The sequence below is a fragment of the Tamandua tetradactyla genome, chromosome 8, assembly GCF_023851605.1.
Source record: "Tamandua tetradactyla isolate mTamTet1 chromosome 8, mTamTet1.pri, whole genome shotgun sequence".
Taxonomy (NCBI): Eukaryota; Metazoa; Chordata; class Mammalia; order Pilosa; family Myrmecophagidae; genus Tamandua; species Tamandua tetradactyla.
This window is the reverse complement of record NC_135334.1, coordinates 72287904-72315320: the sequence shown is the minus strand read 5'-3', so window position 1 is coordinate 72315320 and position 27417 is coordinate 72287904. Positions and strand designations below refer to the sequence as shown.

Below are 27417 nucleotides of genomic sequence, written 5' to 3'. Positions count from 1 at the left end.
GCTTATTCTGGGTATTTCATATAAATGGTATCATACAATATGTGTTTTTGTGTGTGTGTCTGGCTTTGTTCACTTAATATTATGTTTCCAAGGTTCATCCATCTGATAGCACGTATCAGTGCTTTATTCTGTTTTTTAAATAAAGCTTTCCTTGACCATTTTAACCATATGTGATTTCATTAGTTTCTTCAACAAATATTATGTACCTCCTTGTGCCAGTCTTTATTTTGCCCCTCAAAAATTACTATCTGTAGCATTCAGTAGGCCGTTCACTAGGCATTTATTGTGTATTACCTACTCTTTAGCATAATCTTCATGAGATTGTAGCTCTTCTTCTCAACTGTAACTTAAGTGTCTTGAAGTAAAGAACTATATTTTACATAACTATATATTCTCCAAAGTGCCTACAATGGTCTTGCTATTATACGTGCCTGATATCTATGGATTAATGCACACCATAAAAACACAAGATTAACATCTGTTATGACCAAGAACTGTGGGAAACAAAGGGGATATGGTATATGGAAAAGACTCATTCCTTCCAAAGCTTAAAGTCCATACACTTTCCCAACTGACGTAAATTAATTTCCCTTTAATATATATATACAGTTGTAACTCCACTGTGAATATGTACACAATCTTTCATTGACTTGTTAACACTGATACTTATCAGCTACCACTATTTTCTCACAAAGTCTTCCTCTCTCTTCCGAACAAATCTTTTTCTTCTGACAAGCACTGGTGATTTTATTTATTTATTTATTTTTTCACAATTACACAGTCACATTGTGAAAGCTATATCATCATAGAATCATCATCAAGAAACATGGCTACTGGAACATAGCTCCTCATTTTAAGGCAGTTCCCTTCAGCCTCTGTCATGCCTTAACTAAAAAGATGGTATCTAATGTGTGAGAATAACCTCCAGGATAATCTCTCGACTCTGGAATCTCTCAGCCATTGACACTTTATTTTGTCTCATTTCACTCTTCCCCTATTTGGTCGAGAAGGTTTTCTCAATCCATTGATGCTGAGTCTCAGCTCATTCTAGGATTTCTGTCCCATGTTGCCAGGAAATTACACACCCCTGGGAGCCATGTCCTACATAGACAGGGGGAGGGCAGTGAGTTTGCTTGTGCTGGCTTGAGAGAGATGCCAAATCTAAGCAACAAAAGAGGTTCTCTTGGGGGTGACTCTCAAGCCTAATTTTACAGAGGCTTGACATATTCTTTGTGGGGTTAAGTTTCATATGAACAAACCCCAAGATTGGGGGCTCAGCCTATTGCTTTGGTTGTTCCCACTGCTTGTGAGAATATCAAGAATTCAACCTGGGGAAGCTGAATTTTCCCCCTTTCTCACCATTTCCCCAAGGGAACTTTGCAAATAGTTTTTGATTCACTGTTCATGTCACTCCAGGATTTATTGGGGCATCATGCTGGACAAACCAACAAAATCTCATGCCCTACTCAAGGTTCCATGTACTTATGGTATTCAATTAAGCTGTCTACATAAGTTATATTAAGAAATGCACTAATCAAAATATAAATTTGGTTTTGGTACAAACCAAATAAATATTTTTTGCTTTAGTCTCACACATAAGTTAAAATTTTAAAATATCAGTTACTATTTTCAACACCCTGCAGTAATGACATTCCTATGTTCTTTCTCATGCAAAAATATTTCAAAAATTTGTACATTGTCACTATCATTATATACTCTAGGCATCCCTAGATTATACCATCTCAGTCTTTATGGTCTATCTTTCTTTCTGATTTCATTTGTGCCCCCAGCCCTCCTCCATCATTCTCACATTCAGCTTCATTCAGTGTTTTAACATAATTGTATTACAGTTAGGGAGTATTGTGCTATCCATTTCTGAGTTTTTTGCAATCATACCTGTGGCACAATCTGTATCTTCAGCTCCAATTACCCAATATCTTACCCTATTTCTACCTCCTGTAGGTCTTTGTTACCAATGAAGTTCTCCAAGTTTATTCACTCCAGTTCATATCAGTAAGACCATTCAATATTTGCCCTTTTGTTTCTGGATACTCTCACTCAGCATAATGTCCTTAAGGTCCATCCACATTGTTACATACTTCATAACATGTATATCCCACAGTTTGTTTAGCCACTCGTCTGTTGATGGACTTTTGGTGATTTCCATCTCTTCACAATTGTATAAATAATGCTGCTATAAACACTGGTGTGCGAATGTCCGTTTGTGTCTTTGCCCTCATGTCCGCTGAGTAGGTACCTAACAATGGTATTGCCAGGTCATATGGCAATTCTATATTTAGTTTCCCGAGGAACCACCAAACTGCCTTCCACAGTGGTTGTACCATTTGACATTCCCACCAACAACGGATAAGTGTGCCTCTTTCTCCACATCCTCTCCAGTACTTGTCGTTTTCTGTTTTATTGATAATGGCTGTTTTGGTGGGTGTACGATGGTATCTCATTGTGGTTTTGATTTGCATTTCCCTAGTAGCCAGGGAAGTTGAGCATCTTTTCATGCACCTTTTGGCTATTTGTATTTCCTCCCCTGAGAAGTGTCTCTTCAAGTCTTCTACCCATTTTGTAATTGGGTTGTCTATCTTTTTGTTGTTGAGTTGAATAATCTCTTTATATATTCTGGATACTAGACCTTTATCTGATATATCATTTCCAAATATTGTCTCCCATTGTGTAGACTGTCTTCTTACTTTCTTGATAAAGTTCTTTGATGCACAAAAGTGTTTAATTTTGAGGCGTTCCATTTCTTTCTTTCTTTCTTTCTTTCTTTCTTCAATGCTCATGCTTTGGGTGTAAGGTCTAGGAAACCGCCTTCTATTATAAGATTTATGAGGTATCTCCCTACATTTTCTTCCAACAGTTTTATGGTCTTAGATCTAATGTTTAGGTCTTTGATCCATTTTGAGTTAATTTTTGTATAGGGTGTGAGATATGACTCTTCTTTCATTCTTTTGCATGTGGCTCTCCAGTTCTCTAGGCACCATTTATTGAAGATACTGTTCTGGCCCAGGTGACTTGGCTTGAATGTCTTATCGAAGATCAATTGTCCACAGATGAGAGGGTCTATATCTGAATACTCTGTTCCATTCCATTGGTCAGTATATGTATGTTTATGCCAGTACCATGCTGTTTTGACCACTGTAGCTTCATAATACGCCTTAAAGTCAGCTAGCGTGAGACCTCCAACTTCATTTTTCTTTCTCAGGATACTTTTAGCTGTTTGGGGCACCCCTGCCCTTCCAGATAAATTTGGTTATTGGTTTTTCTAGTTCGGAAAAGTAGGTTTTTGGGATTTTAATTGGTATTGCGTTGAATCTGTAAATCAATTTAGGTAGAACTGACATCTTAACTATATTTAGTCTTCCAATCCATGAACACGGTATGCTCTTCCATTTATTTAGGTCTTCTGTGATTTCTTTTAACAATTTCTTAGAGTTTTCTTTGTATAGGTCTTTTGTCTCTTTAGTTAAATTTATTCCTAAATATTTTATTCTTTTGGCTGCAATTATAAATGGAATTTTTTTCTTGATTCCCCTGCAGATTGTTCATTACTAGTGTATAGCAACACTACAGATTTTTGAATGTTGATCTTGTAACCTGCCACTTTGCTGCACTCATTTATTAGCTCTAGCAGTTTTGCTGTGGATTTTTCAGGGTTTTTGACATATAGTACCATATCATCTGCAAACAGTGAGAGTTTTCCTTCTTCCTTTCCAATTTTGATGCCTTGTATTTCTTTTTCTTGTCTAGTTGCTCTGGCTAGAACTTCCAACACAATGTTGAATAAAAGTGGTGATAGTGGACATCCTTGTCCTGTTCCTGATCTTTGGGGGGAAGTTATCATTTTTTTCCCTGTTGAGGATGATGCTAGCTGTGTTTTTTTCACATATTCCCTTTATCATGTTGAAGAAGTTCCCTTCTATTTCTATCATGTTGAAGAAGTTCCCTTCTATTCCTATTCTTTCAACAGGAGAGGATGTTGAATTTTGTCAAATGCCTTTTCTGCATCAGTTGAGATGATCATGTGGTTTTTCTGCTTTGATTTGTGATATGGTGTATTACATTAATTGATTTTCTTATGTTGAACCATCCTTGCGTGCCTGGGATGAATCCTAACTTGGTCATGGTGTATAATTCTTTTAATGTGCTGCTGGATTCGATTTGCTAGAATTTTGTGGATAATTTTTGCATCTATATTCATTAGAGAGATTGGTCTGTAGTTTTCTTTTTTTGCAATATCTTTGTCTGGCTTTGGTATGAGGGTGATGTTGGCTTTGTAGAACGAATTAGGTAGCTTTCCCTCCTCTTCAGTTTTTTTGAAGAGTTTGAGCAGGACTGGTACTAATTCTTTCTGGAATGTTTGGTAGAATTCACATGTGAAGCCATCTGGTCCTGGGATTTTCTTTTTGGAGAGCTTCTTAATGACAGATTCAATTTCTTTACTTGTGATTGGTTTGTTGAGGTCATCTATTTCTTCTTGAGTCAATGTTGGTTGTTCATGCCTTTCTAGAAAGCTGTCCATTGCATCTACATCGTCGAATTTCTTAGCATAATAGTTGCCTCTCATTGCTTCCTTTATTTCTGTGGGGTCGGTGGTTGTCTCCTCTTCTATTTCTGAATTAATTTATTTGCATCCTCTCTCTTCTTCTTTTTGTCAACCTCGCTAAGGGTCCATCAATCTTATTGATTTTCTCATAGAATCAACTTCTGGTTTTGTTGATTTTCTCAATTGTTTTCATGTTCTCAATTTCATTTATTTCTGCTCTAATCTTGATTATTTCTTTCCTTTTGCTTGCTTTGGGATTAGTTTGCTGTTCTTTCTCTAGTTCTTCCAAGTGGACAGTTAATTCCTCGGTTTTTGCCCTGTCTTGTTTTTTGAAATAGGCATTTAGGGCAATAAATTTCCCTCTCAGCACTGCCTTTGCTACATCCCATAAATTCTGATATATTGTGTTTTCATTTTCATTTGCCTCAAGATATTTACTGATTTCTCTTGTATTTCTTCCTTGACCCACTAGTTATTTAAGAGTGTGTTGTTGAGCCTCCATATATTTGTGAATTTTCTGGCACTCTGCCTATTATTGATTTCCAGCTTCATTCCTTTATGATCTGAGAAAGTGTTTTGTATGATTTCAATCTCTTTAACTTTATTGAGATTTGCTTTGTGACCCAGCATATGGTCTGTCCTTGAGAATGATCCATGAGCACTTGAGAGAAAGGTGTATCCTGCTGTTGTGGGGTGTAATGTTCTATAAATGTCTGTTAAGTCTAGCTCATTCATAGTATTATTCAAATTCTCTGTTACTTTATTGATTCTCTGTCTAGATGTTCTGTCCATTGAATGGAGTGGGGAATTGAAGTCTCCAACTGTTATGGTAGATGTGCCTATTTCTCTTTTCAGTGTTTTCAATGTTTGCCTCATGCATTTTGGAGCATTCTGGCTCAGTGCATAAATAGTTATGATTGTTATGTCTTCTTGTTGAATTGTACCTGTTATTAATACATAGTGTTCTACTTTGTCTCTCAGCTGTTTTACATAGAAGTCTAACTTGCTGGATATTAGTATAGCTACTCCTGCTCTTTTCTGATTGTTATTTTCATGAAATATCTTTTCCCAACCTTTCACTTTCAACCTATGTTTATTCTTGGTCTAAGATGTGTTTCCTGTAGACAGCATATAGATGGGTTCTGTTTTTTAATCCATTCTGCCAATCTGTGTCTTTTGATTGGGGAATTTAATCCATTAACATTTAGCGTTATTACTGTATGAGTAGTACTTTCTTCTACCATTTTGCCTTTTGGATTTTATATGTCACATCTAATTTTTCTTTTTTACCTTTACTGATAATTTTCATTTCTACGCTCTTCTCCACACCTCTCTCTCCTGTCTTTTCGTATCTGCCTCTAGTGCTCCTTTTAGTATTTCTTGCAGAGCTGGTCTCTTGGTCGCAAATCCTCTCAGTGAAGTTTTGTCTGCAAATGTTTTAATTTCCCCCTCATTTTTGAAGGACAATTTTGCTGGATATAGAATTCTTGGTTGGCAGTTTTTCTCTTTTAGTATTTTAAATATATCACGCCACTGTCTTCTTGCCTCCGTGGTTTCTGCAGAGAAATCTACGCACGGTCTTAATGGGCTTCCCTTGTATGTGATGGATTGCTTTTCTCGTGCTGTTTTCAAGATTCTCTTTGACATGTGGCATTCTGATTCGTAAGTGTCTTGGAGTACATCTATTTGGATCTATTCTCTTTGGGATATGCTGCACTTCTTGGATCTGTAATTTTAAGTGTTTCCTAAGAGTTGGGAAAGTTTTAGTGATAATTTCTTCCATTAGTTTTCCCCCTCCTTTTCCCTTCTCTTCTCCTTCTGGGATACCCACAACATGTATATTCGTGCGCTTCATGTTGTCATTCAATTCCCTGAGCCCCTGTCATATTTTTCCATTCTTTTCCCTGTATTTTCTTTTGCTTGTTGGGTTTCAGATGTTCCGTCCTCCAGTTCACTGATCCTATCTTCTGCCTCTTGAAATCTGACATTGTAGGTTTCTGTTGTTTTTTTCATCTCTTCTACTGTGCCTTTCATTCCCATAAGTTCCGTGAATTGTTTTTTCAAGACTTTCGATTTCTTCTTTTTGTTCATTCCTTGCCTTCTTTATATCATCCCTCAATTCATTGATTTGATTTTTGATGAGGTTTTCCAGGTCTGTTTGAACATTCTCAATTAATTGCTTCAACTCCTGTATCTCATTTGAATTGTTGGTTTGTTCCTTTTCCTGGGCTATGTCTTCAGTTTTCTTAGTGTGATTCGTTATTTTTCGCTGGCGTATAGGTATTTAATTACCTTAATTAGTTTATTCTCGAGATTGTTTCCACTTTTTTTACCTAGCATTTTCTTGCTGCATAACTTTGTTGTCTATCTGTTTTTTGACATTCAGTTTGGCTTATTCTGGACCACTAGTTCAGGTTTTGTTTAACATCAGAATTTTTCAGTTGTTTTCTTGTTTCTTGCCCTGCCAGTATGTTGCCTCCCCCTCCCACCCACCCTTAGGAGGGTCTACTTAGGTATTATAGATTCCAGCCAGATTTTCACAGACCAAACTAGCCATCTTTCAGGAAGAAGGAGTTACCTGCATCTGTATTCCCTGAGGGTGAGACCCAGCAGGTTGAAAAACTTTCCTGTAAGGTCTTGGACTCTGTGTTTTTCCTATCATGCCCAATATGTGGCAATTGTCTGCCTGTGGGTCCCACCAGCATAAGGTGATGCAGTACCTTTAGGTTCAGAAGACTCTCCCTGCTGGGGTGTGGTGGAGACAGAGGAGAGGTTGTAGGCTAGCTTTAATTGCTTCAATTTTCCAAACCCTGGGGTCTGAATTCCTTGAGGGAGGGAATCCATCTGAGCTGGGCCCCACCCCTCTCCCGGGGAAGGCACAGTCTCCAGACAGGCTCTGAAACAAGCTTGTTTCTGCCTATGCCTGGGACAGTTGCAGTCTGATAAGCTCTACTGCTGTATCCAAAGGTAGTCAAGCCATAGAAACACAGTCACAAAAAAGAGAGAGTAAAATCTTTCTCAGAGCAGGACCCACATTCCTCGGGTTTGCCAATTTAGAGCATAAGTTGGTATGTTGCTTGGTATACATTCAGATTCTATGCGTCCGCTCCTTTCCTTCAGGGCCCAGATCCTGTCAAGTATTAGATGCTATCTGATCCCCCAAAAAACTGTTTCTTTTTTTCTTTTTCTGTCAACTCTGCCCCCTCAGTGCCAGGGCAAAAATCAGCAACCTCTGCTTTGACTCAAGGTTCAGCTGAGCGGGGGCCTATTTTTAGTAGTCAGAATTTGTGAATTACTTCCACAATTGGAGCTTAGTTGCGCTCAGCCCCTGTTGCTGCTAAAGTCTCTTTCCTTTCCCCTCTGGGAAGCAGCCTGTGGGTGAGGGGTGCTGGCCACCACGGCTTGGGGAACTCACGATTCTGGGTGGGCTCGCAGCCAGTCCAGCTGATCCAGACTGGGGTACGCTGTGTATCCGGTCACTGACGTGGCCCCAGCAGTTGCTCTGTACTGTTCCTTGCTATTTAGTAGCTGTTCTGGAGGACGAACTAAATCCCACACCTCGCTAAGCTGCCACCTATTTTATTTTTTATTATTATTTTATTTCAATCTACTAAATTTATTTTAACACTTGGTCCCCTTGTTATTTACTTTTAATCCATGTTTTACTCATCTGTCGATAAGGTCGATAAAAGGAGCATCAGACAAAAGATTTTCACAATCACACAATCACACTGCGAAAGTTATATCATTACACAATCATCTTCAAAAGCACTGGTGATTTTAGAAAAGGTCTTCTCTGTTCTTTTTATATTTTCTAGTACTGTAAAATTAGAGAATCTATTAAGAAAGATGACACCCATACAGTTAATCCATTAAAAGAATGTACTAGTTACCAGATGAAAAGTCAGGTGAAGGTCAAAATAATCACCTTATCATTATCATCTCCTTCAACAGTTGCCTTTTTATGAAATATTGAGCATTACTTAAATATCCAATATAATACAAATGACCATGTTAGATATTCCCATTTAGATTAGTCTAGTCTTGATAGTTTTTTAAAAAAATCTTTATTGAGAAATCTTCACACACATATATTTCATACAGGTATACAATTAATGGCTCACAGTATCATCACATAGAAGTGTATTCATCACCATGATCATTTTTTAGAATATTTGCATCACTTCAGAAAATTAAATAAAAACAAAACAGAAAAAACTCATACATACCATATACTTTACCCTTCCCTCTCATTAACAAGTAGTTTTTCCATCTACCCAGTTTATCTTACCCTTTGTTCCTCTTATTATTTATTCATTTTTTATCTATATATTTTCACTCAACTGTCCATACCCTGGATAAAAGGAGCATCAGACACAAGATTTTCACAATCACACAGTCACATTGGAGCAACGATTTTTAAGGTTTTATTGTATCATGTGTATTACAATCCAGTACATGAAAGTGGGGAGGAGGAATCCAATTAGCAGACTATCAAAAAGCTAACTGATAACCACATATCTTATATACCAATGGATCTCTGTACCTTTTGGTGAAAAGGCATGATTCTATCAAACAATTAGTTCAATACAAAATCATCAAAAGTAACTCTGCTTTGCAAACAAATACGGCTGAAGAAACATGAAAAGTTCTCAATACATTCAATAATAAATGAAACTAAAGTAGCTTACCTAACTGGCATACTAAGACTGTGATTCCCAATGTTTTCTAAGATGGTGATATTTACTTGGCAAATTTCTTAGACTATCATCATCACTTCTGAATTGTGACTGACCTACAGCAAGAACTCAGAAGGGGTCTGAGAAGATTATTTCATGATGCTGTTTTGTGAAAGACATTTCTTAAGAAGGAGATGCTGATTATGTCTAAAACAGGAAGGATAAATCAATAAATATAAGAATATATGGTCAGGCCTTGGAAAAAATTATGTGCTTAGTAATGAAAGTGTTCTAAAATTGGATTGTGTTATTGGTTGCCCAACTCTGTAAATTTACTAAAAATAATTAGATTTTATTCTTAAAATAAGTGAATTTTATGGCTTATAAATTGTACTTTAATAAAGCTATTAAAAATATATGCTTACAAAATAGTAAATGAATGGCATATCCCATCTCTCACCATTTAGGAGTTATCTAAAGTTGAAAGCAATAAAATGTCAATGAAATAGCCAACAGTAGTGCCCATTATATGCTATCTGATGATTCTAGAGCTATAAACCTATGAAACTGCTTAGAGTCAGGACCAGCGGGCCACTACAATGTCTTCTTTATTCATTAACAGTCCGAAAGATATTTCTGTAGTAGGCCATATTTCTGCATATTGACAGAAAGCAACTAGCTCATGCCCTTATCAAAATGTCTCTAAGAGAGAAAGCCAGATGAAGCTACACACTGCTTTGTCCTAGAACAGTAGATAACTTCTATGACTCAAATTCTTTAATTTTCAGAGATTTCTATGAGTTGGAATCAACTCAAAATTTACTACTACATTCGATACAAATGGCTAGGTTTTGGGAATTTATCATTTTGATGGGTGAAAGAATTTCAATATAATTTGGTAAGTTCTATGATAGTGGTTTCAAAGGCATTTGTGAAAACATAGAAGGGAGTCACATCACAATTTTGAGTAGGTGGTGAGTAAGGGAAATTGCCTCTGAAGAGCTGAATGTGAACTGAAACTTAAGAGGAAAAGTAAGAAATAGGAAAGAAAAAGCACATTCTAAGCAAAGGAAACAACAGAATGAGCAAGATACGCAACCATGAGATAATATGCTATGAGGAAGGAATAAATGGCAATTCAGTTTTACCTATGATTCAAGGCAAGGAAGAATGGGAAATAAAGGGGCAAAAATGAAAACAGCCCAGAGAACTTTTCACAAAGTTCCACTTATTCAGTTAAAGCATTTAACTTTAATTGTGAAAACCCTATGGTGATAACCTATAGTTATAAAATATTTTTATTTTTCTGTAAATCTGAGACTATTATATGATAGTAGCCCTAAAGAATTAAGTGGGTGAGTTTTTGCCTACCCCATCTTGTAGAAAACAGTTTAATAATGTGGGGTCTCCCTATATTTTCCCCACAAAAATACTCCTATTGTGACACATTTAAAATGCCAGTAATTTATTAAGGAACTGATAAAGAAACCAGAATATATTTTCATAACAATAAGCAAACAGCAAATGCTTTCTTTCATCACAATCTTATCATCAAACTCTGAAATACAGAAAATTTAAGTCAACACAGTAGGGATGTAATGGGAATATGGTGCATTTACAATTTTGCCATCATACAACTGTGCAATCATAATGAAACAGGTGTTCTGTATATAATCTGAAAAGTTTGGCACATCTTTCCTCTTTCCCCAAAACCTATCCCACATTTATATCTTTACATTGTTTTAAGATATGTTCCCAGAGTAACTTGGGCAGAGAATAAAAAAATACTTGCAAAGTTCACTTGAGAGACTGGGGAGAAAGAAGGAAATATTAAATTTCTGCACCTGGAAAATTCCTGATATTCACACCAGCACTGGGGACAATCAATTTAATAGGTTGAGCCCTCAATCTTGGGGCTTGCCCCTATGAAACTTATTCCTCCAAAGGAAAAGCTAAGCCTGGTTATAACTGTACCTAAGAATCATGCCCAGAGAACCAATTTTGTTGATCAGATGTGGTCTCTCCCTTAAAGCCAACATGACAGGTGAACTCACTGCCTAACCTCTATGTGGGACATGACTCCCAGGGATGAGACAATAATTTTATTAATTTTTCTTTTGATTTCTTTTTCTGGATCATGGTGATGAATACACAACTATTTGATGATACTGTGAGCCACTGATTGTTTACTTGGGGGGACTATATGGTGCACAAAAATCTTTCAATTAAAATACATATTTTTAAAATGCTGTTAGCTGATAAGGCTTGTTGTTGCTAATTTGAAGAAAACCTAGAGAACAGAAACTCACACAATTATTTTTCAAAACTTTAATCCACACACAAAGAACTCTTACCTGCTTTACATTGTATCCTGCTTTTGCACTAGTTTCAATAAACATAACATTCAGCTCTTTGGCTTTCCTCTCTCCCTCCTCAATTGACACCTGTCTGTAGGAAAGTTAAAAAAAACAACAGATAAACAAATTCTTATTTTTGCAACATAATGTCAAGATTATTGAAGTTCTGAAAGTAACTTTTCTTGAAATAGGTGCTTGTACACAGTTGAGTTTAATTTCAAAGTTTATCAACCTGCAACGCACTTAAAATTTACGCCCTCCTTCCGTGTGTATGTTAAATTTTTAAAAAGATTAATGGCCTGCTTCTTTCCCTTGATATTAAATCATAAGCATTGACCAAAACTTTGTGTAAGAAAATTTTGTGAAAAAGCTTATGATCCAAAACTTTGTGTGTAAAGTAATTTTTATGGCTATGTAATTTGTCAATTTGCTACTACAATTTACATAAACATTCCCAAACTGTAAGAAATGTATGTTGTTTTCAAATTTTACATAACTAAGAAAAATGTTGCTATAAACATCTTTGTGCTTGACGTTTTGTGTACTGTGAAACATTTCCTTAGGTTGGATTTAATGGATTTCTATTATGGGAACAAGTCAAAATAAATACCTAATTTAAAGCCTCTTGATATATAATTGTAATTCTTTAATGTCTTTTGGAGGATATTTTGTGATACATTAACAATATGCCTCAAATTGTGAGCTCACTAAGTGCAAGACTGTCTTATTTATCTTAGTATTCTTCCTAATGCCTAACTGCACATAGATGTTCAATAAATATGTGAATATTCTAATTATACAGGTTTCAATTATCACATGAGAAACCCTGCTTTCTACAACACTGAGAAATCTGAAATAATGGAAGAGAATTTCCTCAAGCTCCCAGCACATCTATATCATCTTACCTGTATGTGTGACCATATATATTAAATGTACTCTTTTTACTATGGAGGAAACGTCCTTACTCCCAAAACTTCCACCTGCATACTAGATCCCATTCCCCTCCTGTCTATGAGAAAATAATATTCTAGACATTTTCTCTTCTTTAAAAACAAGGAAATTTTCTTAAATAAAACTCCAATTTATAACCACATTTGCTTTATCCTCTCATTCTCTCATCTCTTAACAATGAAAAGGCAACCCTACAGAGTAAGCTGACAATCTGCAGCCCGTTAGCCCTAAATATTTAAGCTGTGTGAACTACCTAAAACTAGATTTTCTTACATAATCATACACAATTATTAAAATCAGAAAATCAACAATGATACTATACCATTAGCTAATCTACAGATTTATCCAGGTTTCACCAATTATTTCAGTAATGTTCATACAGCAAATGAAATACTTCTTTAAAGAGAAATTGTCCCTCAACTACTTTGAATACTGGCAATCTACTAGGTAAACTGTTTCTCAGTGTTGGTTTTTTCCCCATTATTTTTTCTCATTTTCAAACTGAGGTTTGGGGAAAAAGTTAAATCTTTTCACAAGTTCTAAGTGTATGAATATTCAGCCAAGAATCAGAAACCCCTTAGAAAATTATGCTACACATTTAAAAAGAAATCCTGTAGAGTATCTTTGGCCTGTTTAGCAGTTTTGAATGTTTATTTGCTTATTTTCACCTTGAAACTCCACTGGCAAAATTACTATTCATTTTTTTTCTTATTTGGTTTTTATTTCACTATTTTCATTAACATAACATAAATTTTGGCATTTTAACCATTTTTAAGTATACGCTTCAACAGAATCACATTTACAATGTTGTGCTGTAAATCAGCACTATCCAATATCAAAACTTTTTCACAACTCAAAATATAACTCTGTACACATTAAACACTACCCATTAATTTCCCATTGTCTCCCCTTAGCCCCTAGTCATTTCTAATGTACTATCTGTCTCATTCAATATGCTTATTTTAAATATTTCATACAGATGGAAATGTATAATATTTGTTCTTTTGTGTTTGGTTTATTTCACTTAGCAAAATTTTTCAAAGCTCATCCATATTGTAGCATATTTTAAAACTTTGTTCCTTTTCATGGGTGAATACTATTCTAGTGCATATACTGAATGTACAATACCAATTTGTTTGCCCACTTATCTGTCGATGGACACTTGAATTGCTTCCATTTTGTAGTTATATTATGAATAATGCTGCTATGAACGCTGGTATAGAACTATCAGTTTGAGTCCCTCCTCTCAATTCTTTGGGATATATACATAGGAATGGAATTGCTGGGTCATAGCCAAAATGTTTTTCCACAGTGGCTTCATTATTTTACATTCCCACCAGCAATGCATGAGCATTCTAATTTCTCCACATCCTTTCCAACACTTGTTATCTTCTGTTTAAAAAAAACAGCAGCCATACTAGTCAGTTTGAAGCTTTATTGCACTGTGGTTTTGATTTGTATTACAGTAACGATTAATGCTGTTAAGCATCTTTTCACATGCTTACTGGCCATTTATACAACTTTTTTTGGAGAAATGTCTATTCAAATCCTTTGCCCATTTAAAAATTGTGTTGTATATCTTTTTATTGTTGGGTTTTAGAAATTCTTTATAACCTTATCACATATATGATTTAGTTATTTTCTCCAATTCTGTAGGGTTGCCTTGTCACTTGATAATGTTTTTTGATACATAAAAGTTTCTAATTTTGATGAAGCCAAATTTATCTATTGTTTCTTCTGTTGCTCCTGATTTTGGTGCCATACCTAAGAATCTACTGCCAAATCCAAGATCATGAAGATATATCCCTATGTTTTCTTCTAAGAGTTTTATGGTTTTAGTTCTTATATTTACGTGGTTGATTCACTCCAAGTTAATTTTTGAATATATGTTATGAGGTAGGGTCTACTTTCATTCTTTTGTATATGCATATCCACCTTTCCCAGCACCATCTGAAGAGGCTACTCTTTCCCCATTGAGTGGACTTGGCACTCGTGTCAAAAATCAATTGACCACAGATATGGGTTTATTTCTGAACTCACAATTCAATTCCATTGGTTTATGTGCCTATTTGAAAGAACTTCTTATAGTAGCAATCAATATAATGCACAAAATTTTCTATTTTAACCACATTCAAGTATACAATTCTGTAGCATCAATTATATTCACAATATTGTGCTACCATCACCAATATCCATTACCTCTTCTTTTTTTTTAATCACCCCTAACAGAAACTACTCACCCATTAAGATATAACTTCCTATTCCTGCCCTGTCAGCCCAGTACCTGGTAACCCATAACCCACCAACTGTCTCTATGAGATAGATGCTTCTTCCAGGTATTTATAGAAGTGAGATCATATAATATATGTCTTTTTGTACTTGGCTTATTTCACTCAACATGATGTCTTACAGGTTCATTCATGTGGCGTGCATGAGAATTTTGCGGTGCGATGGTGGCTTAGCGGGCAGAATTCTATCCTGCCATGCTGAAGACCCGGGTTCAATTTCCGGTGCCTGCCCATGCAAAAAAAAAAAAAAAAAAGAAGAAGAAGAAGAAAGAGCAAAAATCCAGCACTTAACAGCTCACCTGAAGAAACTAGAGAAAGAACAGCAAACTAATCCCAAAGCAAACAGAAGAAGAGAAATTACAAAGATTGAAGCATAAATAAATGAGTTCTAGAACAAAAAAAAACAATAACCCCTAGATAGGTTGACCAAAAAAAAAAAAGAGGACGCAAATAACAAAATCAGAAATGAGAAGTGGGATGTTACAACTGTATGCCAACAAACTAGAAAACTTAGAAGAAATGGACAAATACCCAGAAACACACAAACAACCTACACTGAATTGAGAAGAACTTGAGGATCTCAACAAATCAATCACAAGTAAAGAGACTCAATCAGTCATCAAAAAAATCTTCCTACAAAGAAAAGTCCAGGGCCAGATAATGCCACAGTGGAATTTTATCAAACATTTCAAAAAGAACTAACACCAATCCTGCTCAAACTCTTCCTATAAATTGAGGAAAATGGAACACTAATTCATTTTATGAAGCTAACGTCCAATACAAAAACTGGATAAAGATGCTACAAGAAAGGAAAACTACAAGCCATTCTCCCTAATTAATCTAGATGCAAAAAATTCTCAACAAAATACTAACAAATCAAATCCAATGACACATTAATGAATTATACACCACGACCAAATGGGGTTTATACCAGGAATGCAAGGGTGGTTCAATACAAGAAAATCAATATAATACAGCACATTAATAAATCAAAAGGGAAAAACATCATGATTGCTGTTGAAAAATATTCAATAAAATTCAGCATCCTTTTCTGATAAAGACACTTGAAAGGCAATAATCGAAGAAAACTTCCTCAATATGATAAAGGGCATATATGAAAAACCCATAGTCAGCATTATACTCAATGGTGAGAGACTGTAAGCCTTCCTCCTAAGATCAGGAACAAGACAAGGATGCCCTCTGTCACCACTCTTATCCAACATTGTACGAGAAGTTCTAGCTAGAGTAATCAGGCAGGAAAAAGAAATAAAAGGCATCCAAATTGGAAAATAAGAAGTAAAATTTTCATTATTGGCAGATGACATGATACTATTTACTTGAAAAATCCTGAAAACTTTACAAGAAAACTTCTTGACAAATAAATTCAGCAAAGTGGCAGGATATAAGATTATGCGCAAAAATGAGGAATGTTTCTATATGCAAGTAATGACCTCACTGAGAAGACAACTAAGGAAAAAATTCTATTAAAAATAGCACTAAAAGGGCGGGCCGTGGTGGCTCAGCAGGCAGAGCTCTCACTTGCCATGCCGGAGACCGACATTCAATTCCTGGTACCTGCCCGTACAAAAAAATAAATAAATAAAAAAGAAAGACACTAAAAGAATCAAGTATCTAGGAATAAACTTAACCAGGGATATATAAGATCTGTACACAGAAACTACAAAACATTGCTAAAAGAAATCAAAGAAGACCTAAACAGATGGAAATACATCTCATGCTCATGCACAGGAAGGTTGAATGTCATTATGATGTTAATTCTACCCAAACTGGTCTAGAGATTCATCATTATACTGATCAAAATTCCAACAACCTACTTTGAAAGCTTGGGAAAGCTAGTTACCAAATTTATATGGATGGGAAAGAGACCTCAAATAGCTAATAGCCTTAAAAAAAAGAACAAAGTGCGAGGACTAGCCCTTTCTGATTTTAAAGTTTATTATAAAGCCACATTGGTCAAAACAGCATGGTACTGGCACAAAGACAGAAGTATTGAACAATGGAATCAACTTGAGGGTGCAGAGATAGACTGCCCAAATATATGGTCAAGTCATCTTTGACAAAGTCTCCAAATCCACTGACCTGGGACAGAATAGTCTTTTCAATAAATGAGCATGGGTGAGATGGATATCAATAGTCAAAAGAATGAAAGAGGACCTTGTGGTAGTTAGATTCAGGTGTCAACTTGGCCAGGTGATGGTGCTTAGTTCTTTTGCTGTGAACTTGAACCATAGCATGTGAAATTCATCTAAGGCTGATTACATCTCCAGTTGGGGAAGGGGAGTGCCTTTCACAACGAATGATGTTTAATTTAATTAGCTGGAGCCTTAAAAGAGGTCAGAAGAGACCTCAAGGCAGCACAGCCCAAGCAGCTCAGCACAGCTCATCTCAGCACTCACAACTCAGCCCAGATGTTGGAGATGCAGAAAGGAATTGCCCCGGGGAAGGCTGCTGGAATCCAGAAGACAGGAAAGAAGACCAGCAGATGTCGCCCTGTGCCTTCCCATGTCACAGAGAACCTCAGATGAAAGTTAGTTGCCTTTCCTCTGAAGAACTACAAATTTTTAATTAAACAAATGCCCTTTTACAAAAAGCCACTCCATCTCTGGTGTGTTGCATTCTGGCAGCTTTGGCAGACTAAAACAGACTCTTGTGCTATACCCTATACAAAAATGAACTCAAAGTGGATCAAAGACCTAAATATAAGAGCCAGTACTACAAAACTCCTAGAAGAAAATATAGGGAAACATCCTCAAGACATAGTAATAGGAGGTAGCTTCTTAAACTTTACACCCAAAGCGCAAGTAATGAAAGAAAAAAATAGACAAATGGGAAGGTGTTAAAATCAAATGATTTTTTGCCTCAGAGGACTTCGTCAAAGAAGTGAAGAGGCAGCCAAATCAATTGGAGAAAATATTTGGAAATCACACATCAGACAAAGGTTTGACATCCTATATACATAAAGAAATCGTAAAACTCAACAACAAAAGAACAAAAAACCCAATTATGAAATGGGCTAAAGATATGACCAGACATGTTTCCAAAGAGCAAATACAGATGGCTAAAAAGCACATGAAGAAGTGCTCATTTTCATTTGCTACTTACAGCAATGCAAATCAAAACTACAATGAGATATCACTTCATACTCATAAGAATGGCTGCTATTAAACACTTATTCACGTTGGTGGGAATGTGTAATGGTACAGCTGCTGTGGAAGACAGTTTGACAATTCCTAAGAAAACTAAATATCAAGTTGTCTGGTCATAGTCACTACTTGGTATATACCCAGAATAGCTGAAAGCAGTGACACAAAAGACATTTGCACACCGATATTCACAGCAACATTATTCACAATTGCCAAAAGATGGAAACAATCCAAGTACCCAACAACAGAAGGGTGGATAAACAAAATATGGTAAATATATATACGATGGAATATAACACAGCAGTTAAGATGAAATGAGGTCCTGAGACATATAACAACATGGATTAGCCTTGGGGACATAATGCTGAGTAAAATAAGCCAGACACAAAAGAACAGATACTGTATGATTTTACTATTATGATGTTGAGAAAGGTAAACCTAGAGGCTTATAATGTACAGTATAAAGGACCTAGAGATACACAGAAAATAGAAATGGGTGAACAGTTAGCTAATGAGATTGAGTTTAAGGGTAAAAAAGAATGGATAGAAGTGAAAGCAGTTCTTTAGTGGGTTTTTAAATAATACTGCCATATTGAAGGTGAACATGATTGAAAGAGGTTCTATAGAGCCATGTATCCCAACTATTACCACTACAAATACAAATTACTTCTTCCATGAACTACTTCAAAGGTATGAATCTTGCACCAAGAATCAATAATAGAGGGGTATGGGGGAAAACTATTACATGTTATGTCTATATTTAGCAGGAAGACATCAACAGTACCACAGCAATACCAGAGGTAAATAACTAGGGAAAAAAGACAAGAGTTAAGGAGAGGTTTGGATTTTCTATCTGGTGAGGGTGTGTTTATTGGTTATTTTTCTCTTTGGAGCAATGAAATTTGTCTAAAATTGAGAGTGCTGATGATTGTACAACTAAGTAAGGATAATGTGAGACATGGATTGTTGACTTTGGACATTATCCATGATGTCCAATCGATGGAGGTGGCTGAAGGATACACTGATTGAGAAGTAGAATGGAGAACTGTGGTGTGCAGGTTTGAAAGGATTATGTACCCTAGAAAAGCCATGTTTTCATCTTGATCCATTTTGTGGAGGCAGTTTCTTTTAATCCCTATTCAGCACTGTAAATTGGAGATATGATTAGATTATCTCCACAGAAGTGTAGTGTGTTCAATTGTGGGTGTTAACCTTTGATTAGAAAGAGATGTGACTCCACTCATTTCAGATGGGTCTTGATTAGTTTATTGGAATCCTTTAAAAGAGGAATCATTTTGGAAAAAGCTACAGAACCAAGACAGCCACAGAGCCCATGCAGCCAAGCTCTTTGGAGATGAAGAAGGAATATGCCCCTAGGGGAGCTTCATGAAAGAAATAGTCTAGAAAGCAAGCAAGCAGATGCAGCCATGTTTGCCATGTGCCTTTCTAGCCAAGAAAGAAATCCTGAACATCAATGACCTTCTTGAACCAAGGTATCTTCTGGATGCCTTAGACTGGACATTTCTATAGACTTGCTTTAATTTGGACATTTTTCCAGCCTAGAACTGTAAACTTTCAAGTTTTCATATCCTTAAGTTATTCCTAGGTATTTTATTTTAGATGCTATTATAAATGGAACTGTTATCTTTTAAAATTTTTATTAATAAAAACAATCAACATACAATATGAACATTCTTTTTTTATCACTTAGTTGTATATTCATCATGATCATTTCTTAGAATATTTGCATCAATACAGAAAAAGAAATAAAAACAGAAAAAAATTCATACATACCATACTCCTTACCCCTCCGCTTCATTGATCCCTAGCATTTCAATCTACTAAATTTATTTTAACATTTGTTCCCCCTATTATTTATTTTTAATCTATATGTTTTACTCATCTGTCCATAAGGTAGATAAAAGAAGCATCAGACATGAGGTTTTCATAATCACACAGTCACATTGCGAAAGCTATATCATTATACAATCATCTTCAAGAAACATGGCTACTGGAAGACAGCCCTACATTTTCAGGCAGTTCCCTCCAGCCTCTCTGTTACACCTTAACTAAAAAGGTGGTATCTATTTAATGCGTAAGAATAACCTCCAGGATAACCTCTCAACTCTGTTTGGAATCTTCCAGCCATTGACACTTTATTTTGTCTCATTTCTCTCTTCCTCCTTCAGTAGAGGTTTTCTCAATCCCTTGATGCTCATTCTAGGATTTCTGTCCCACGTTGCCAGGAAGGTCCACATCCCTGGGAGTCATGTCTCATGTAGAGAGGGGGAGGGCAGTGAGTTTGCTTGTCATGTTGGCTGAGAGAGAGAAGCCACATCTCAGCAACAAAAGAGGTTCTCCTGGGGGTGACTCTTAGGCCTAATTTTAAGTAGGCTTAGCCTATCCTTTGTAGGGTTAAGTTTCATATGAACAAACCCCAAGACTGGGGGCTCAGCCTATTGCTTCGGCTGTCCCCACTGCTTGTGAGAATATCAAGAATTCTCTTGGGGAAGATGAATTTTCCCCCTTTCTCACCATTCCACCAAGAGGACTTTGCAATTACTTTTTTATTCACTATGGAGCTGTTATTTTGATTTACTTTTCAGATTGTTCATTGGTGGTATTTAGAAATACCATTGATTATTGTGTGTTGATCTTGCACCCTGCAATTTTGTTGCATTCTCAGTTTGGATTTAATTTGTGTTTCTTTCAGTAAGAGCAAGATTGAGTTTCTTTTCATGTAGTTAAAAGCTTTATTACACTGTGAACTGTCCATATCTGTAGTCAACTTTTCTCTAGGGCTGTCTTTCGTCTTCTCTATTTTAAAAAATTCTTTATATATAAGAGATATTAACTATTTGCAACATAATTTACAGATATTTATTGTTTTATGTAACCAAATTTATTAATATTTTCCCTTATAATGTATCACAGCACTAGTGCTATTAGATATCAGAAATCAGTTAGTATGTTTGGTTTTTACATTTAAATCTCTGATCCCTTTGAAATTTGTCCTGGTATACAGTGAGGGCTTCAACCAATTTGATATTTTTCTATTCAGTTAATCACTTATTTCAACCCACTAATTACATTATTCAATTTTTTCAACTGATGTGAGGCACAACCCTTATATATATAATATTTCCTGTATGCCACTGGGTCTATTTTTAGATTTACTTCTCTTTTACACTATTCATGCACGAAGACTATACTGTCTTAATTATTGAAGCTCTTTAATATGTTTTAATATCGGAAAGGGTCAGCTATTCATCAGGACTCTTCTTTTTTCAGAGTTTTAAAAGCTAGTCTTGATTCTTGTTTGATACTGGGATTTGTTAAATTAGAGATAAACTTAGGGACAACTAACATCTTTATTATACTAAGTCTTCCCATCCAAAGGATGGGAAAAGTCTTTACACTTTATCCTTCCTTAGTATTTTAACAGTTATCCTTACGTAGATTTTGGACAGTTTATGTTGGTAATTCATGCCTGGTTATCACTTTGCTATAATAAATAGGGTAATCTTATTCATTACAATTTATAACTTCAGAGAGGAGATGGGCATTCTATCTCGATCACACCATAGTCAGATTTTCAACCCCATTACTCCACTGTGATTGCTTCCCAGTCATAATAATGCTAAATCCAATAGTTAATTCTCAGTCTTCATTTTATCTGACCTTAAGCACAACGCAACAATTATTTGTAGAACAGATTTCAGAGTTTGGTGTGGTTTACAGTTCCAGAATTATAGGTTTTTCTTCTGGTTGCTTCAAGACACTGGAGACTAAAAGAAATTTCAATATAATGATTCAGTAGTCATATTCATTTGTTAAATCCTATCTTCTGTATTATAATTCCACCTTCTCCTCTGATTTTTCTCCAAATCTTTAGGGGTAGTTGGACTATGCCCATTCTAACTTTTTCATGTTGGAATGGGTTGTCGATAATATGGGATAGAGGGATGGAACTAGGTGATGTTCTGGAGGGGGCTGGTCCCTTTGGGTTTCAGGACTTATCTGGCCAAGGAACCCATCTGGAGATTGTAGGTTTCTGGAAAGTAATCATAGTGCATGGAACATTTGTAGAACCTCAGATAAAGCCCTAGGTGTTCTTTAGGGTTGGCAGGAATGGTTTTGGTGGGGGTCTGACAAACCATGGTAAGTAGCAATATCTAGCTGAAACTTGTGTAAGAGTAGCTTCCAGAGTAGCCTCTCGACTCTATTTGAACTGTCAGCCACTGATACCTTATTTGCTAAAAACTCTTCCCCCTTGCAGTTGCATATTTAATAGCCATTCCAAACTTAAAAATGACTAAAATTGTGCTTATGATATACTTTCCCAAGCCAGCTCTTTATGTATTTTCTCCCTCTTCATTAAATGACAGTTACTCAAGCCAAAATGGTGTCACCCCTGACTGCTCTCTCTTGTACCCCACATAACATCCATCATTATATTCTGACAGCTGTATCTTCAAAATATATCTGCATATGACCACTCATCACCACACAAATTGCCACTATTCCAGTCTAAGTAATCACATTTTGCCTGGATTACAATCTGGATTAGTCTCCTCATTGGTCGCTCTGCTTTTACCCTTCCCCTTGCATTTCACAAGAGCAATCATCCATGAAAAGCAAGTCAGAGCAGATTATACTACCATTCAAATATTCCAATCTCATTCAGAAAAAGTTCTTACTGAGCCCTACGTGATCTAGCCTTCATGATCTTTTTGTTTTCAACCTCATCATCCTCTACTTGTTCTCTCATTCTCCTTACTCAGCTACATAGGCCTTGCTATTCTTCAAGTAAGGTAAGCTCCCACTTCAGGGCCCCTATATTTTCTAAGCCCACTGCCTGAAACCCACACCCCATCAAGATATCTGCTTTGTTAGCTCCCTTATTTCATCTGCGTCTTTATTCAAGCTACTGGTCACCTTTTCAGTGAGGTCTTTTTTTTTTTTTTTTTAATTGAAAATCTTCACACACACACAGTCCATCTAAAAGTATACAACCAATGGCACAGAATATCATCACATGGTTGTGTATGCATAACCAACAGTGCTGTCTTAATACTGACAGTCTACCTAAAATTTCAAACCCACCCTTAACATTTCATAACCCCTTTTCCCTGCTTTAATTTTTCCCCTTGGCATGTATCACTATCTAACGTACTACATATTTTATTAATTTATCTTATTTATTCTCTGGTTTACTCTCTGGAATAAAAGCTTCTTGAAGACTTGTCTTTTTTGCTCACTACTTTATCCTAGAGCAGCAGCATCTGGTACATAAGTGACACTCAATAATTATTTCAATTAATGATTACAAGTCTGTAAACCCTATGCCTGATGGATTCCAGAGAGTAATTCTTCTTGATTTTTGAATGCTAAGCATTTTCACTAAGGTAACTAGAAGGGACCCTAATAAAATGCTTGGAGGTTGACTATAGCAGTGGTCCTGGGTTGTTGGTCTGATTATGTCAGAATCACCTAGGGTGCTTCTTTAAAATATAAATTCATGGGTCCCACCCCAGATTCACTGAAGCACAGTATCTAGATGTAGGACCCCAAAATTCAAAAATTTTAAAAAGTTAAACATGACCTTTCATAACCAGAGTCATAAAAGAGAATCTAATATGCCATATTTATCAAGTAATTCTCAGGTTGAAATATCTGACAATTACTAGTCTAAAGAGGCCAGAAAGAGAATGGAGTCCATATGAGCTTATATTGAGAAAATGAAACAAATGTTCTCTGGTCTTTCTTTCAAGTGTTTAAGAAAAAAAAAGTACTAATTCTCAAAGAAAGTGACAAAGATAGCCAAATTTTGTTTCGTTTTGTTTTAAAACATTTTTTCTCATTGCAAATGTAATACATATTTTGAAAGAACAATCATTACAACAAACACCCTCCATAAGTAATACTACCTCTTGCCACAAATAACCACAGTAAGTTTCATGTATTCTTATCCAGATTTTTTTTCTAATCAATACATTCCTACCATCTTTTTTCTTTAAATGGTAAGGATATAATGCTATATACACCACTCAAGTGCATTTTTACACCTGATGCGTTAAGCACATGTTAAAACAACAATACATTAATACCTCTTATTCTTTTGAGTCGTTACCAAATATTTCATTTATAAAATTCTATTTATAGGGCAGGCAATAGTGGTTCAGTGGCAGAAGGCAGAATTCTCACCTGCCATGCCGGAGACCCGGGTTTGATTCCCGGAGTCTGCCCATGCCAAAAAAAAAAAAAAAAAAAAAGAAATTCTATTTATATATCCAATCTGCTACTAGTGGACTTTTAGATCCACATAAACTGTTTAGTATTCCAAATAATGATGCAATAATATTTTTACATGTTCATCTTTTAAAAATTTTATAGGTACAACTACTGTGGATGAGTCAATTAGTATTTTAAATTCTGTTGCTGCTGAACTGTTTTCCAATAAAGTTGTGTTAATTACATGTTCAATGTTTGAGAGTTCTTGTTTTATCTAGACTTTGAATGAAACTGTATATTATCAATCTTTTAAGTCATGGTTAATCTAATAGGTGAATATAATCCATATATTCAAACTTATCAGTCTTTGACTTTATGGCTTCAGGGTGTCATGTCATGCTTATAAATGATCATCCACTACAAAAAGATTTTCTTTCAATTCTTTAAGTTTTGTGGTTGTTTTAATTTAAATCTTGCATCAATTTGGAAATTATTTTAGTGGGAAGAGCAAAGCTCTAACCTTTTCAAATTAGAAAAGTTGAAGGGTCTAACTAAGTCTGACAAAAATTACTGAGAAAGATGATAATTCTAAAGCAAGTAACAAATATTGCCTTAAAGAAAACTGCTGTACCAATAATTTAGGTAAGAGTCTAGTATCTTATGTGCTCAACTGAAATATTAAGCAAAAAAAAGAACAGAAGTGTATTATTATTACTACTCTTTTTAAACAACTCTGGCTATAAAGGGAAACAGTTAGATATACAATCTTTTTATTTAAAAAGAAGGTATTTAAGGTCTCTCTACCAGAATGGCTATACTAACATAATGTTCAAATTCTTATAGTGGAGGTAAATAAAATGGTGAAATTTTTAACATGGCAATTCATGTCCAAAAATCATTTTCATAAAAAAAGCTGAAGTCATGCTTTGAATTTACTTTTAAATTAAGACATTTTTATAACTGTACTACCAATTCTAATTGACATACCACAGGCAGGAATGGCTTAATACCTCCACAAGTCTTTGAACATACTGGATTTCTTTGCAATATTTTAATTAACAGTGCAAGTCCACTATCTGAATTTCAATGTCGAACTCATGAATAAACAAACAATAAATACCAAAGCTTCTACTATTAAATAGTATGGCCAAGACTATTTAAAGCAGAAAGAATAAATGCTATTATCCAGCAGGACACTTAAGAACACTGAAAGCAGATATTCAAGCCATGGATTCTACAATGAATCTTAATATATAAAATATTCTGCAACTTGAATATGGCTTTGCTCACTTCGTATTGCAAAATCAAGCTATTTAATAGTTCAACTACACAGTTCAACTCAATCATACCAGCATTTTTTTTTAAATTACACCACTGGATTAAACTGAATATTTGCATTTCATCTTTATGAACAATTTTTAAAGAAAAGGTTTTTGCTCTTTAACAAAATATTGCTCATACTCATGAATCCTAAAAAATGTAAAACATTTATCAGCTTCATGTGTAAACAATCTTGCACCATAGTTACTTATACATGGGCTTATAGAAAACGAACCTCATTTTCCATTAAGGATTCTATTTAATGTTTTTATTTATATTTCAGTTCCTTCACTAAAGGCAAATGGGTAAACTTAAGGATAAACATATCTCTCTTCAAAAAACTCTTTAATGACAAAAACAACAGGCTATTAACATAGAACTCAAACATTCCATACCCACAAAAAATCACTCCATACCTCTTATCAGCAAGATCTGTTTTATTTCCTACTAGCATGATGATAACATCACTTCCTCTTTCTGTTCTGACATCATCAATCCATTTTGTAGTTTGCTGGAATGAGTTTACATCTGGTGTAGGAGGGTGGACAGAGAGATTAGTGTTATTTCAAATGCCTCTCCAAGTAATGCAAAAAAACAAAACAAAAAAACAAGGAAAAGAAAGAAAGGGGGGAAAACAGCCCTGGAAGTTGGAAGAGGGCTGGCACATTAGGACCCCACTTTTAATGTGCCTGCAACACAACTCCATTTTATCTGATTATAACTGTCAGTGATATAAACAAATCACAAGAATAAAATCCTCAAGGTATTTTTTATAGTTTTAAGAATTTTGAACATAATTAAATGAGTGCAATGTAATTATCTACTTGAAAAAAATACTTTTTAAAACATAAAGACAGTTATGACAAATAATATGGTGTTACATTGCTACAATGCTTTTTTGATCACTTACATATACCAAACATGACAAAGAAAGCATCTCCAAAAGTATGTCAGCCAGTTAAATCCCAACATATCCAGAAAATCTGTAAAGCCTTATACAGCTTTTCAACATCACTCTGTTTGCATAGCTTAGTTTGTGATCACTTTAACTTAAAGTTCATTAGTTTAATATACCAGAATCACTTGTGACAAAATCCATCTTTTCCAGTGTTGCTTTCTAAGTACGGTGCTTCAAGAATTTTCATAGCAGCCAAAGGAAACAATTTACTAATATTTTAATCACATCTGTACAATTTAAAAAGAAAATCTTCCAGGTTTCACCTGCTTTGGTTAAAGTAAGCACAAACATTTCAAAGCTGCAAAAACTTGTCAATGCATGATAATGAACATACTTTTTTAAACAAATAGCACCCTCAAGTAAAGTTGCAAGAGAAAATTGCATACAGCACCTATAAAAAAAAGTCCCCAAATGACAAACTTCTAATTCTGCCACTGTGATTATAAAAGTAAATATGATTTTGATTGAGCAGATATTTAAAAATGTATTGTAGGAGGACCACTAGCTTTAAGACAAAGTTTCTTTGTCTATATAATTATTGTTTTCAAAGAAATCCTAGATACTGCACTATCCTGGTATTCTTATAAAGTATGAACCACTATATGTAATAATGTTCAATACTGCCTAATATATGTCATAAACTGATTTACAAAGACAATTTCAATCAGAGAGTATTTTCCTGACAGTCATCAATATTCCATGGAAAATTTAGTTACTTAAAATGCCAAAGGCATTATTCAGTCTTTAGGGAAAAGAAAAAAAAAAACATTGCTTATTTATTCTCCTATTTTTAATTTTTTCTTGAAGAGAAATGAAAGAATAATTTGTTAGCAACAAAGTAAGTAAGTTTTAGGCACAGAACCAAGATATAATTCAAATGAAAATGATTAATAGAAAACTGCACA

General features: G+C 35.2%; 1 protein-coding gene across 3 annotated transcripts in view; it reads right to left on the bottom strand.

The window, feature by feature from the left end:
* The window catches only part of RAB6A (RAB6A, member RAS oncogene family), a 95460-nt gene that overhangs the window by 7132 nt on the left and 60911 nt on the right, over positions 1–27417 (bottom strand). For all 3 annotated transcript variants that reach the window (XM_077113624.1, XM_077113623.1, XM_077113625.1), the window contains exons 5-6: positions 25971–26082; positions 11595–11688 (exon numbers count right to left, since the gene is read on the bottom strand). In XM_077113624.1, the coding sequence (XP_076969739.1) occupies positions 11595–11688; positions 25971–26082 (206 nt within the window). The remainder of the gene's footprint in view (positions 1–11594; positions 11689–25970; positions 26083–27417) is intronic.